The sequence below is a fragment of the Phoxinus phoxinus genome (assembly GCF_949152265.1).
Source record: "Phoxinus phoxinus genome assembly, chromosome: 1".
Lineage (NCBI taxonomy): Eukaryota > Metazoa > Chordata > Actinopteri > Cypriniformes > Leuciscidae > Phoxinus > Phoxinus phoxinus.
The window spans coordinates 32,005,491-32,021,767 of NC_136876.1; the positions used below are offsets into that span (position 1 = coordinate 32,005,491).

At 38.5% G+C, this 16,277-nt stretch overlaps 1 protein-coding gene across 3 annotated transcripts in view; it reads right to left on the bottom strand.

The window, feature by feature from the left end:
- The window catches only part of srcin1a (SRC kinase signaling inhibitor 1a), a 60,051-nt gene that overhangs the window by 15,391 nt on the left and 28,383 nt on the right, over positions 1-16,277 (bottom strand). For all 3 annotated transcript variants that reach the window (XM_079611346.1, XM_079611344.1, XM_079611345.1), the window contains exons 5-8: positions 15,249-16,060; positions 13,752-13,844; positions 11,728-11,768; positions 9,250-9,410 (exon numbers count right to left, since the gene is read on the bottom strand). In XM_079611346.1, coding sequence (XP_079467472.1) covers positions 9,250-9,410; positions 11,728-11,768; positions 13,752-13,844; positions 15,249-16,060 — 1,107 coding nt within the window. The remainder of the gene's footprint in view (positions 1-9,249; positions 9,411-11,727; positions 11,769-13,751; positions 13,845-15,248; positions 16,061-16,277) is intronic.

A 16,277-nucleotide genomic window follows, 5' to 3' on the forward strand; every position in this document is an offset into this window, starting at 1 on the left:
ACTTCCTATGTTGTTCCAGGAGAAACATTCGTTTCAAACCAATCTCGTCCCGCCTAGGGTAAGTACAGTATAAGGCTATTGATGGTTCTTTAGTATTACAGTCTTCAGATGTTTCAGGTGTATCAGTGTGAGAGCTTTCATTGGTGGCTAAGCTGCTTGGGAGTTCAGCATTTAACAGAAGGTCAGCTGTCACAATCTTTCACAACACAGCCATCAGATGACTCCTATATGAGCACACACGTAACATTGACCTGTCTTTGACCATATGCAGCAGTCACATTGAATGTGAAGGTATATCATCATAGAATTGACCTTGCAAGAGCGTGTGTTTGTGTGTATATGCAGTAAAGTCTGTACGCACAGCATGCCCTTGATAGTGTTAATGATGGATATTATTCGTTTAAGGTCTCTTGAATGCCGTTTTTTTGTAAATGCGCATCCATTTTCCTTGAGTTTATTTTCTAGTATTTTAGTGTATGTTGAAGTAGTGGTAGTTGGAATGCCAGACGTCACCATAATTTTGTGATTCGTAAGCATTCTGCACACAGTGTTTGTTTGCCCTGAGAGGAAAACCGGCTGGACTTTGTCACTTGCATAGTGTCGATAATGAGAAAAGTGTGTGAAACTGTGTTTTTGTACACTGTGCGCGCGTGTGTGTGTGTGTGTGTGCGATCCGATTTTAGTGCCATTTGGTGGTAGTTCCTCCTCGAGCTGAATTATTTATGAGTCTCATGCATTATTCAACATATCCATGTCTCCTAGGTAACGAGATGAGGGCAGGGGCCGTGTCTCGAGCTCTGGCATTCAGGCAGGTAATTGTCTAACTCAGCAATCTGCTGTTGTCATGACACCAGTGGCGCTTGGCTCTCGACACCAAAGCAATTGACACCAATCTCGCCATCCCCACGTGGCGCACTCCCGCACTGTCACAACATCTCCTCTACTCTTCCATCCATTTGCCTCTTTGTCTTCCATCTCACATCCACCCTAAAATTGGGGTAGATTATTATACATTCCTGAACTGCAAAAAATTATCTTAATGAGTTTATTCAGTCTTTTTGACTTATTTTCCCATATAAAAATCTAATAGCAAGTAGCATTACATAAGATATTAAGGCTTTTCATAGATTGTATCTTTAATGCAAGTTACACTATAAACTTCTTTATACTTAAAACAAGTGAAAAATCTGCCAGTGCAGTAAGACTTTTTATACACTGTAAAAAAAGTTGCTGCCATTAAAAAATGTATTTTAACTGAAAAAAAAAAAAAAAAAAAAAAAGTGCAGTTTTTGCAGTGTAGGATTGTTTCTTTTGCAAATGCAGATTCTGAATGGCTACATGGCCTGACGGATTTGAAATTACAAAGACCTATTTTTTTTTCTGCATTCCATGAACTGAAATCATGCAATCAAAAACGTTTAGAAATACAGTAGGGTCCAAAAGTCTAACACCACAAATAAGAATCTCAGGGTTGAAAATTCCATATAAACCTGGAAATAAATTATTTTAGGCTTTTGGAAAAAATTAACATGGAAACAATAAGGAATATTTAAGATTCTGCACTCTTTCTATATCACTAATCGAATAAGCAAATTAGGGGCATTAATAGGGGATTATCACGCTTCTGGTGTTCTGACGGAACACCATACCCATCAGAATGGGATACTTTCGGTTAATGCGCATGCGCAGCAGTGGAATTAGTGGAATTGCGCATGCGTTAAATTTAAACCATCATTTCAGCATACCAGATTACAAGCGGTAAGTGTTGGTGTATTATATCGCATATTATATACACATTACCTAATTACATTTGTATTAAACCAGGGGCCATCAAAAATGGCATACCCCTTTATAAACTGTATTTTTTATTAATATACCCCTTTATAAACTGTATTTGTATTAAACCAGGAGCCATCAAAACAGCATACCCCTTTATAAACTGTATTTTTTATTAATATACCCCTTTATAAACTGTATTTGTATTAAACCAGGAGCCATCAAAACAGCATACCCCTTTATAAACTGTATTTTTTATTAATATACCCCTTTATAAACTGTATTTGTATTAAACCAGGAGCCATCAAAACAGCATACCCCTTTATAAACTGTATTTTTATTAATATACCCCTTAATAAACTGTATTTTTATTAAACCAGGGGCCATCAAAACAGCATAGCCTACCCCTTTATAAACTGTATTTTTTATTAATATACCCCTTTATAAACTGTATTTGTATTAAACCAGGAGCCATCAAAACAGCATACCCCTTTATAAACTGTAATTTTATTAATATACCCCTTTATAAACTGTATTTTTATTAAACCAGGGGCCATCAAAGAAGCATACCCTTCACAAACACTGGTATGCAGTTTTGACAAAGTAGGCTAAATTGACAGACCCCGCTATAAAACTGAACTTCCGGTATGCTATTCTGACAAAGTATGCTACATCGACAGAACACCGGTTTAATGGGCGGGATTTTTCAACTTTGTGCATGTCCACTTCCGGCGCAGTTAAACAATGGCTGAAACGAAGGCTAGATGTCACTGCTCTGTTCCACTTTGTCAATCAAACAAACAACGCCAACCTCATTCAAGTTTCCATGGATTTCCGACTGAACTGAGTCTAAGGAAGAAGTGGATTAAAGCTCTCGAAAAAGAAACCGTATCCCTTGTCCACTTTGGAGCGGGCTGTGATGGAGTGTTGTTCAGTTATGTACGTCAGAAAAAGCTATTTTGGGTAAATTTACCAGGGATGCAGTCAGGGTGCTATTTGTGAAAAAAACAGAGGGGGGGATTTTTTGAAACATTTTTATTCAAACAAATAAATCATGAGAACATGAACTTCATCACTGTGCAGGAATTGTAAAATATTTTTCCTTATAGCCTAAACTCATGAAGTAACGTTAGGCTACGTTAGCCTAATGCAATATTTTTCTCTAATTTCTCTAATTTATTTTACACAAATAAAAGTAGTTGCGAATAATGTATTATTATTTTCTGTATGACCAGAAATGATAGAGTAGCCTATTTTAAATTGTTTCACTGTTGATAGGAAAATGCGCCCGCGCGTCCGTGCCATGCAGTGCGCGCTCACACTCCGCTCCACAAACTCTTGGATATGCGTCAAAATCTTGTGTTTATTTGTGATAATCTTAGCCCTGTATTATTATGGTCTAACCCGCGCGGCTACTGACAGTAATGCAGCGCAATATGAAAGACTTCGTCTTAGGTTTAACAACCTATGAAAATAATAATGAACAATATGAAACTAAAACGACATAGCCTAAGCTTAATTTAAAATGGCTTAGGAATATACTATTTAGAGGTGGATAAACATAATTTAGAGGTGGATAAACGCTATTTCAGAATTTTGGGAGGTGCGCAAACGGCGTTTACGTGCGTTTAGCCTCCACTACTATGGAGCTTATATTATGACAAAATGATTTGAATTTGAATTGTGTAAATCTGAATTATTTGCAAGTGTAATCTAACACAATTGAATTTTAGGTGGTAGTTTAAATAGTTCTGAATTTGAATTTTTTTAAACGAATATTGAACATTTGAAATTTAACAAATTGAAATGTTTTTATGGCTGAATTTTATAGACATGTATTTTCAAACAGTAATATTCAGTTTAAAAAAATTCAGATTCAAGTTTTCAAGATGAAGAAATTCAGAACTTCAAATTCAGTTTTCTAAAATTCAATGTCAAAAATTCAAGTTCAAAAATTCAGATCTGACAGAAAGTAGGTCACAGGTCATCCACAGGGAAGAGTAGATGATCTCAGAAAAGTCGAACAGAGCATTTTGGCCAATTGGGGACTGCGGAAGTTTTCCAGCGCGAACGTGGTGGTGGTTCAAGAGGTTGCCACTCTCTGATCTTGTCATGAATCGCCCGGAGGTCTATTACATGTACGACGCAGTCTAGACCGGACGCGAACGGTGCGACGCGACCCGTGAAATCCCCAACAGCACACGGATTCCCCATCCTATTTCTGACCTAGTCCCAGCTCTTTGCAACAGTCGCTTCAAGCTGTGTTGCGTCGCGCCGCTCGCGTCCTGTCTGTGTAACTGAGGTCTAGTAGACAAGCTGGCGTTCTAATCAATTTTACACAAAATGTAGGCTACTTTAAAACAAACACCAGAGACCGCTTAGACAAATGTCCCATGTGCTGAGAACGCTAACCTAACATATAAACACAAAATCATTCATGTTTAAGAATCACTTATTACCTCCGGGCGATTCATGACAAGAGTGGACATTAAAACGCTTACGTGAAAACCGCTTAACGTGGCTCACTGTACGAAGACAGTGATATTAAAGGACCAAACTCAGTACAAATCATATTAATAAACCATACTTTGTATAAAAAATCAGATGAGCCCAGAATACCTACGCAACGCGTTTAATTGTGCGTTAAGCATTTCCTTACCATAGAAAACCGTTATAAGAAAACGCTTAACGTGGCTCACTGTACGAAGATAGTATTCTGGGCTCATCTGATTTTTTATACAAAGTATATGGTTTATTAATATGATTTGTACTGAGTTTGGTCCTTTAATATCACTATCTTCGTACATTGAGCCACGTTAAGCGGTTTTCACGTAAGCGTTTTAATGTCCACTCTTGTCATGAATCGCCCGGAGGTAACGTTAAGATTCTTAAACATGAATGATTTTGTGTTTATATGTTAGGTTAGCGTTCTCAGCACGTGGGACATTTGTCTAAGCGGTCTCTGGTGTTTGTTTTAAAGTAGCCTACATTTTGTGTAAAATTGATTAGAACGCCAGCTTGTCTACTAGACCTCAGTTACACAGACAGGACGCGAGCGGCGCGACGCAACACAGCTTGAAGCGACTGTTGCAAAGAGCTGGGACTAGGTCAGAAATAGGATGGGGAATCCGTGTGCTGTTGGGGATTTCACGGGTCGCGTCGCACCGTTCGCGTCCGGTCTAGACTGCGTCGTACATGTAATAGACCTCCGGGCGATTCATGACAAGAGTCAGAGAGTGGCAACCTCTTGAACCACCACCACGTTCGCGCTGGAAAACTTCCGCAGTCCCCAATTGGCCAAAATGCTCTGTTCGACTTTTCTGAGATCATCTACTCTTCCCTGTGGATGACCTGTGACCTACTTTCTGTCAGATCTGAATTTTTGAACTTGAATTTTTGACATTGAATTTTAGAAAACTGAATTTGAAGTTCTGAATTTCTTCATCTTGAAAACTTGAATCTGAATTTTTTTAAACTGAATATTACTGTTTGAAAATACATGTCTATAAAATTCAGCCATAAAAACATTTCAATTTGTTAAATTTCAAATGTTCAATATTCGTTTGAAAAAATTCAAATTCAGAACTATTTAAACTACCACCTAAAATTCAATTTTGTTAGATTACACTTGCAAATAATTCAGATTTACACAATTCAAATTCAAATCATTTTGTCATAATATAAGCTCCATACACTACATCCCTGCCACCGGGGATAAAAATAATTAAACAGAGGCAGGGATACATTTAATTGACCAGAAAGGGGTAAATCCCACGGTAAATCGCACCCTGGATGCAGTATAAATAAACTTAAGGTCGTCCATCATGGGTACGCCAGAGTGATGAGTGATTCACCGGAAGTGGCAGTGCACAAATATCACTGAATGCGGAAGTACTACGTATCAGCGTGATAATCCCCTATCATGTGAACTCTGTTGTACAAAGCCAAAGCCTCTGTTGTGCTCCAGACAGTCTCAGTAGAACCTTGTTTTCCAGTTTTTCTACTCTGTTTATTTAGAGAGTTCACGGGTGAGATGCAGGTGTTCACTCATGAATCACACCGGTTGCTATCATTCCACAGTCAGTTTTCATTAAAGCACTGCTGACTGAATAGCTGACTTGATTTGAGGCCCGCTCTCTCTCTCTCTCTCTCTCCATCTTTGCATCCCTGCTGGCCCATATCATTTCATCATTGAGTATGATTTTAAGAGTTATTGCCTGCGCCGCTATAGGAGTGAATCACACACAGCAGCAGCCGGGAAATTAATGACTAGTTGAACACATGCTCGCTTAGACATAAACACAGACACACACACTTATACAGTAGTGTAATAAATACAGGGTTCCCACACGTTTTTGATCAATGAACTTCTATGACTTGAAGATTTTTACAATCATGGTTCTAAAATATGCATGTGTATACCCTAATGCAGAGAGAGAGAGAGAGAGAGAGAGAGAGGCTTATAAATATTTAATGATCCAACATTGCTGTGTGTGAGTGGAACCCTGATTCTTAAAAATGTAACCAGTAATCATAAGTTACTGGAAAAGCCATGCAGCTTCACTGGTGTGAGAGCCCTGTTTAGGGACACTGTGCTCACAAAGAGAAATATCTAGCTGAGACAATTTTATAGCTGAGAATTACTAGCAAATTATTTTTCGGCAGTACAAATTTCCATGACTTTTTGAGGCCTTGAAATACTTAAAAGTTCCTTCACAATTTCAGGTGTTGCATGACTGTGGGAACTCTGTAAATACAGAAAGGAAAGAGTATGACAGGCACACAACCCAATAGGATCTGTCAGACTGTTAGTGTGCCGTCGCTTTCAGTCCTCCCTAAAGCTCCCTGCGCATCCTCCCTTTCTCTCCTTCACACATTTACTAACACAAACATTTCCCTTAATCATACTCCTGTTCAACATGTCACCACGGTAATCTGACAGCTGTCTGTACAAGGAATTTCAACAGTTTACAACAGTATACATATATATAGCATATTTCGTCCCAGTCGGACATCAGATTCTATATTCATCCTTCTCGTCTGAGACGACTGCTGTCTTGGGCTAGTTGATCTATATCTGAAAAATCTGACATTTTGACAGATACATTTCTAACTGATATATGAATGTTCTTATGTTTGCAAAGGCCTTCCCTGTTCCCCATGCAAGTTTCTCTCAATTTCTGGCCTGCACCTGGAACCCAACCTGTATACACACTGGTATAAAACACTAGCATATAATACAAAGAAAGTAATTAAAAGTGGTAATTTACAGATGGTAAAATGGGGTTTTAATAAAATCTGTCTGTCTATGCAGTAGAAATGCTGACAAAAGTTCAATTAGAGCTATAGGAGCTATATGACTAGAAAACATTTGCCAAAAAAACAACAACATGTGTTGATCTGATTGTCCATGGGCAGGAATACAACAATGCAGAAGTCTGATCTGTGGATTTAACAAAAGCCATAGCTGTCAAAAGTCCACTGGATGATGCAAAATAACTGGCTTTTTTTATTATTATTATTTTGCTGACAAGTAACACAAAAAAGTACACATTGTTCATTTAAATACAGGTGAAACTCGAAAGTATCGTGCAAAAGTTCATTTATTTCAGTAATTCCACTTAAAAGTTGAAACTAATATTATATGGTCTCATTACATGCAAAGTGAGATATTTCAAGCCTTTATTTGTTATAATTATGCTGATTATGGCTTACAGCTATGAAAACCTTTTCACCATATTCTAATTTTTAATTTGGGGTTTTCATAAGCTGTAAGCCATAATCATCAAAAGTATAACAAAGGCTTGAAATATATTACTTTGCATGTAATGAGTCTATATAATATATTAGTTTCACCTTTTAAGTTGAATTACTGAAATAAATGTAATATATTGAAAAACTGAAAAAAAAAATTTTAGTTCGAGTTTCACCTGTATACTGGAGACATTGTAAAAATGCAAAGCTGTTTAATAAATCAGCAAACTTAATCTTTTAGTCATCTTGTGTTATTTTGGATCCAATATTTTCAATGTGATCTCAGACTTTTAGACCCTACTGAATCTTTTGCAAATTTGTATTAAAAACATCAGAAACACAATTAAAAATGCTCAAAAACATCTAAAAAGGTTTGATTTTATCATCCAGTCCTTTGGTTTTGAATGTAGAAGTGCGCAGTGCACACCAACTTTCCATACTGAACTCTAAACATGACCGAGATCAATGAATTTCGTCCTCCATACCACACACACACACACTGAGCTCCAACAGGACATAAAGCAACAAATCTGCCGTAAAAACCAGGTGAGGCCATTCAGCACCGTCCTCTTTGTTTTTGGCGCTGTGTGTAAATAAATTACACCGTGAGATATCGTGAAGACTACAAATCAGTGCTGCTGTTCCTGCTGTCTGTACCTTCTGTACCATCTTCTGCATCACCTCCTTAAATCGCCCTCCGTGTCAGCAGGCAAACATCGACATGGTTTGCAGTGTGACGTGCAGGCTAGTACAATCCTTCATACCACAGCATTGCTCAGTTCTTGATTCTGATTGATTACCACACATTTCAAGGTGCTGATTAATATGGCTACCGAGTATTTCCAGATTTGCTGACCACATTACAGATAACTTCGAAGAACGTTTTAGGGATGGAAACCAATGTCTAGAGATAAGCACATGTACAAGTGATTTCCGTGGAATAATTGACTCTGAACTGCTTGAGTGTTGAAATTGTAATGCACACCCGAGGTGTAACAGGCAATTGGATTTGCATCATGCCACTATACGACCTCAGGTATGCATTAAGTTTTCAATATTTCAGCGGTACATCATCAATGACTCCAATTTTGAGAGGTCTTGTGATAATAAAGGTCAATGGCTGCCTTCCAACTGTGATTGAGCAGTTCAAAAATACAACTATCATAATTTATAGCTATCAAAATAAAGTGATTTGGGGCAGGATTTTGTGCAATGTGTGACCATTTGCATTGATTCTGTGAGCGTTGTGGTCAATAGACAGGAGTGAAATTACAAAGTTTTGAGCATCAGGAAATGTTTGTGTCCTCAACACTGAGCTGAATAATGACACTATTGTCTTCTGTAGAGCTGCTTAAAGCTGAATTAAATTTGTTTCATACTTTATGAACTATGCAACATTAACACTGTTATTTTTCTTGTTTATTACTGTGATATAAATAAATGTGACTTGACTTGTTTTGACTCCCTGCAAGCTAAATGCCACAATAAGCCATACAACGACAGCCAATCAGCAGACCTTTGAGGTTTGATGAAATGTTTTAATATCCAGCTATGCGGAGCAGGATTTGGACGGTCGCCCGCAGTGAAGACAAAAACTCAGATTAACATGAAAGAGATGTAATTTATCGCATGCCGCTTTATCTGGTCATGCCTGTGTTTAGTGCACGACATTGCCTGCTGTGTGTAGAGATGCATGTGTGTTTGCGTGTGAAGTGTTACCTGCATTTTACGGAGCTGTGAAAGCTGTTTGCGCAGATCGGTGGCGTTCTGTTGTAAGTCGTGCAGGTGAAGCTGCATCTGTAGCCTGGAGACGGTGGAGGCCTGAGAGCCCCCAGATGAAGGCGGAGGCATCAGTGCCAGCGGGCCAGATGGAGTCAGTGCTAATAAGCACAACACAGGACAAAAAGATACATAAATCAACACTGTGAGCTCGAAAGACACACTCAATTAAATATGAATTAGTTCGCACTTACCCATCTACACCTTCTAAACCAGCATTGTTTAGTCCTGCTTCTGGAGTTCGACCTTCCAACAGAGTTTCTGCTGCGTTCATGTTGCAATGAATGTGTTTAAAAGTTGAGCGTACATGAATGCAACCATAAAGTCATATTTAATAGATTTTAGTAAATAATGCCCTCAAGTGCACCTGGGAAGCTCCTACAGCCAAGTTAGACAATTGCTATTGCGATGTGACACATTCAAGGTAAAAAAAAAAAAGAAACATGGAAGATAGAACAACAGCAAAAAGCTTTTTTTTTCTGATGAATCAGTGGATAATCATGTAAATATTTCTTTTTTACTTTTACACAACTTGTATGATGTAAGCAGGAATCTAACAAACAAATAATTAATATGCAAAAAGCAAACAGTTAAAAGTGATAAGATTTTAGTTTTTGGAAGAACTACATTTATTTGATCAAAATACAATAAATGTTATCTATTTTTTTATCACATGATCCTTCAAAATTTATTCTAATATGATGATTTGCTGCTCAAGAAACATTTATTATTATTATCAATGGTGAAAACAGTTGTGCTGATTCATATTTTTGTGGAAACTGTGATATTTCTCACTTTAAGGTCACAAAAGCCCAGACATTTCAAGTTGAGGGCAGGTCAATTAAATAATTACAGCAGATATTTATTATTCATAGTAAGCTTTGGAATGTTGATGGTGCAATATAGTTGACATACTCTGCGTACAAAAGTTGAATAATTATGAAGCTTGCCAGAAAAAACTGGTTTACAAGGAGACCAATGTTCATTTCCCATCATTCTCCATGAAAGCATGGAATGATAAAATACAAAGATAAATACACAATTACACACCTAATGTGCATCCTTTGCTCTTTATTTTCTTTCATTATCTCTAAAAAAGCTTTCTGTCTAAGTTGGTAAGTGAAAATAAAGAGAAAGAAATAAAATTGCCCAGCGAGTTTATTTGACCAAAATCACTTCATGTCATAATTACGATTTCCGAACTTGTAAGGAGGAGCTTCCCAGGAGAAATGAACACATCATTATTTCCAGCCCTGTTCTAACACAGCTGGCTTTAATTTCAATCAAGTGAACCCCATGACCTTGACTACTGTAGCTGGATTGTGTGCGTTTGATTAGGATTGAAGCTAAACTCTGCGGGACGGAAGATCTCCAGAAACCGGATTTAGCGCTTTTGCTCTACACCCATCCTTCCTTGTGTTTTCAGACAGAAATACACTAACCCGCACACACACAAAGCATGTCGTCACCTCCAGGGTCCACTGAGGAACATGCTGTTAGTGAGGAATACCAGCACTCTCCAGTCAGTCGTTTTTTAACAAAAGGGCACATGTACTGATTCCCTAAGATTAAGGCAATCTTTCATTGTGTGAATGTGTCAAGTTTAGGAGTGAAAACAGACTGAGGGAGAGAAATATCTAGTGCAGGCAGGCCGTAGAGGATAGATACAGTAAAAAGCTACAGTGGGAACAGGCATTAAATAAGCAGAAGGATCACATTTTCGTAAAAACAGACACACACACTACATACACCGGGAAAGACACGCCAATGCACATTAAACATGAGAGAGCAGAGACAAGGCTACCTTTCTTCTTCAGCCGGCCAGCTGTAACATACAGTAGAAGCTGTCAGCTTGTTCCAGTTAACTAAATAGGCATAATGAAGTAAAGAAACAGAGTGCTGAATGGGACCTGTTGTAGATCAGATTCAAAGGGGGAGACTCATGGGAAACCCTTTCGATGGCCCTTTAACTGAGGCGCGAGTCGATTTAGACTCACCTCTCAAACCGTGGAGAATCTTCAAAGACAAATCTAGCAAATCAAAACTCTAGCTGCAGCCTTTGAAGGGCTGACCACTCAGAAGACGTTCTCTGAGGACGCCCGTTACAGATTTGAGAGGGAGAACGAGAGAGAGAAAAAAAAGTACCGAAGTCTACTCTATCCGTGAAAACATGAAGGTTATTCTGACAAAGAAGAACAAAGGAGAGAACACAAAGTAGGGTACTTCATTCAAGTGAACTCTGATAAAGAATGTCATGTGTGGTTGTTTTAATACATCCAAGCCAAAGGCCTGTTTGAGATCATCAGTGTTTCAAACTTGGGCCAGCCTGATCTACTGAGAACACAGTATTAGAGATATCAGACTTTCGTTTTGCCTCACGACTGCTCTGGACAACCATAGAGAAGTAGCTGGACTCACTTCCTGTGGCGGAGCCGTCGCTGGTGGATTCGGTCTTCTCGCTGGAAGAGAAAGGGAAGGGCCGTGAAAAGTCCGCCCCCTGGTCCGGAGGGCAGCCCGCCATCATGCAGAGACGCAGCAGGCCGCATCTGAGGATCATACAGCCATGATACTACCACTGTACTACAGCACCTAACACTACGCTGACGCTACACTACTCTAGCATGCACTAGCCTCCTCTGTGCCTAATAATGGGTTACGCTACACTATATCTTGTTTTACGCCACTACCAAAGCACTGCTACTGTGCCACACTTTACAATTCCTCTGAGTAACACATCTTTATTTAATCTATAAAACTGTTCTAACACGTTCACTACCATTCCAAAATTTGTGGTCAGTAAGATTTTTTTTGATGCATTAAATTGATCAAGAGTCAGTAAAGACATTTAGAATGTTGCAAAAGACTTCAATTTCCAATTAATTAAATTGACGTTTCAATTAATGAAAGAATCCTGAAAAAGCACCACAACTGTTTTCAACATAATAATAATAATGTTTCTTGAGCAGAAAATCATCAAATTAGAATGATTTCTTAAGGATCATGTGACATTGAAGACTGGATTAATGATGCTGATATTTCAGCTTTGACATGACAGGGATACATTACATTTCAAATATATTCAAATATATTTTTGATCAAATAAAGGCAGAATTGATGAGCATAAGATACTTATTTCTAACACATCAAACAGATCCTTAAACTTTTGGATGGTAGTGTATTAGAACTGAGGTATTCAACCCAATAAACTACTGAGATTCATATTGAAATAGCTACCTTTATAATTGAAAACACTTCAAATGCTATTCTCCACCACAACTGGCTTTGATGATGTAAAATAATAAGCAATGGACTCTCACTTAACACTATCTTTAAGACTTACTGTATTCACACCAAGTCTCAATTATGAGCACAAAATTGAAACCAAGATTTGAAACAAAATCTTTCTAAACAACAAGTGAACAGGTTTGCACTGTGATTGTCTGATTTATTCCTATTAAAAAAATAAAACAACTTCACTAAGCAACAATATTTGCATCAGGCGTCAACAGTAGTAGTGTCAACAGCTTCTATCCTAACTCTACCTACTATTAATCAACAACCCTATTTACTGAATTTTCTCTTTGTACAATGCATTTGTTTCTTTACTCTTTACTCGACACTTTGACCTCAACACTCTCTTTTGGAGGTAATTATCTAAATCATATTAATTTCCTTACATACTGTAAAATATTCCATAGTCAGCGTGAATGACTTGTCACAACGAATATGAATGACAATAAATGTCCAGCAACATCAAAGCACCAGTACAAAGAGACTTATGGCGACCGCAGGACAACACATAAAATACCACCAGCACACACAATTTCAATACAAGCACTTAACATTCAGCAAGTGAAGACATATTTGCAAGCTTTTGAAACATAGGAAAAGCCAATGGCTACATAGCAAACATGATAGCTTAGGATATTACTGCATGAAAGCAAAATGGTTCCATTCTAACAACACTGAGTATGTGTGAAATGTTTCAATGCATGGTATTTTGCAAACTGGTATTTTGGTTAAGTGCATTTCACAAGGTACGCAGGTACACATGAGAGATAGTGTGGAACGTGTTAGCATAACAGTACTCGCTACTGCTTTAGAAACCACTGCATCTCTGATTTATTTACTGTAAATACTGTTTTTCATGTTGCATGACAAAAACTTACTTAAATGCCATTTATTAGTGCCATCAATCTCCATAAAAGTGATATTTCCCCATAAAACAGGTTGACCTGGGAAATCGCAGTTACTGCGTACCATGTTCAATGGCCTTTATGTGTCAAATGTTTAATGAGATGGGCACATCAGAAGCCTGTCATGGCTGATGGTCTGTATGAGTGAGATGACTTTTATAAGGTTGGTTTGGTCAATGTAAATGAGCATCTGATTGGCTCTGGTTTCATGTAAATGAATCATAGATGGGTGTAGTGAAGTCTTACGTGCTGTCGCTGTCTGGTGCTCGGGTTAGGACGCTCTGAACCAGTCCAGTCAGACTGGCTATCTGCTTCTCCATTGCCTCCATACGATCCCTACTAACAAGACAGACAAAAAATTGATAAGTGTACATTAATTATACATTTTCTAGGGGTTTTCACTTAAACGTTCTCCTAAATAGTATGTCCTGTAGGCGCAGGTTAGTAGATGATCCATTACCTATCGGTTCAGAGACAGCAACATTTCTCCAACATTTCAAGACAACCATGGATTGTCTTGGGGCAACACTCAATATGTCTCAATACACAAGTGCAGGTTTTGTTTTTTAAGTGAAGAACGATAACCCTGTCTCATTTTAAAATGTGCCACACAATCCCAGGATTTCCCAATAAAAGAAAACACCACAAATAAGGCATATGGGTTAAGAAGTAAATAAAAAAAATAGTTTTCAATGTACTCTGTGTGTATTGATGTTGGTTTCATAATAATGGTGAAAAAAATTGTAAATTAAAGACTCTAAAAATGTAATGTGGTGTAAACAGCAATATTTTTTTCCAAAAGTTTTTAAAAATACTGTATATTTTCAAGGTTTACAGTTCACAGTCACGCCATGTGACATTTTATAACCTAATAAACCTAAACTAACCTTGTAATAAAAAGACTGAATTATCTTATAATTTAAGAGACTTCCTGGCTTTGACACACACAGTCATGAGGGTCCCCTCTATGATATAATTTTCCTGTTTTTTGGTTGCACCAACTTTTTGACGTTTTTTCACAACGTTTTTTTTCAAATATTAATAGGCAGTGAATCGGTTTTGTAAAAAACAATTTAGTAATGTAAATGCAATACGACACCACAGTTCAAAAGTTTGGTGTCCGTAATTTTTTTTAAAGAAATGTATATTTTGATTAATAAAGGGATGCATTCAATTGATTAACAGTAACAATAAAAGGCATTTATAATGCTGCAAACGATTTTTATCATCTTATTTAAATGATTTATGAAAGGTCATGTGGCACTGAAGACTGGAATAATGATGCTGAAAATGTAGCTTTGTCATCTCAGAAATAAATGACATTTGAAACCAAAGTACATTTGGCCAAAAGTGATGTCGGAAGGGATATTTGTTTTAATGGCCCTACAATTCTGATTAAACCATCAAAATATGAGGAAAATACTTTAAATATGAGGGAAGAACAAGGTATTTATATGACAAAATTCTTATTTTATATGAAAATTCTTTCAAAGCCATTTAAAAAATGTTGTACATACACCAAACGTTTGAACAGTTGTGTGCTCAAGGATCTTTCTATCTGATATTTGCAATGATAAATTCTGCTTATTAATTTGTTTCTTTAGAGTCTTTAGAGTAATGTACACTTCTTGTCAATGAAAATTAGCACTTGTCAAAAGAAAAAGTGCATCAATGTCCTCACATCCACAAACTCACATGTGCCTGTACCACATCCATGCAAATCCATACATTTCCAGTGCTTACCGTGCGTCCGTCTCGCCCCCAGACAATTGCGACCCAAATCCAGGCCCCTTACTCCCATCTCCTAGAGGTTCAGAACTGGAGCTGGGTCTGGACTTCGGACTCTCTACGAACACAGAAGAGGAAGCGGAGTCCTTGCGGAAGGTCGTTCTCACAGGTGACCCTCGGCTTGGAGATCCGGTGAACGAATCCCTGTCACGCAGCTGCACGTCGGGAATCTTCTGCGGGGAGGAGGGCGGCAAACGAAAGCCCATGCCGAGCGTGGAGCTTCCATATGTATCAGAGTACAGAGAACCTCCAGGTTTATACAGGCTGTCCTCTAGGTCGCTTTGCAGCGCTGCGGCTGAGTACGTACTGAGAGACCGAACTGAACCTCTGCGGTACAGCCCTCCTGACACAGGGAAGCCGAAGGGGTCAGCGATGGTGGCCAGGGACTGAGTAGAAGCGATACTAAGTCGACCCTCGTGCATCAAGCTGTAGGGATCAGCATAAAGTCCTTCATTCTTCAGGAGGACCATGTTTTTGCCAGACATCTCCTCGTCAGGTTTGACATCACGGCGCTCCAGGATGGCCGAGGAGGAGGTGGTTAGGCCTTGAGCCTGTCCGTGAGAGGGAGAGGGGTGGTGGGAGTGGGACGGATGCTGGGAGCCCTGGGGGTGAGGGTGACCCGGGCCAGCGAAAGACGGGGGGCGACCTCCGCTGTAGGAGAGACGGGATCGGGAAGGGGAGCCGGAGGAGGGTGAGGCAGTGGAGGAAGGAAGAGTGTTGAGGCGACGGGTAGGCGACGAGTCCCTGGATGTGTAAACCATCTCTCTCTAAAACAAGACAGAGAAAAAACATAATAGCATTTTATGAATACATCACTCTGAGTAACTTAATATGAATTCAAGTTCCAGGAGAGGTAAAAGACTGAATACATGAACATAGAAATGACGTAGGGAAGTCATTCCATTTGTGTTCATAACATTTTAAATGACATTATGACGAGGAAGTGACATCATTTGTGTTTTCAGGGCAGCCAAGTTCATAAAT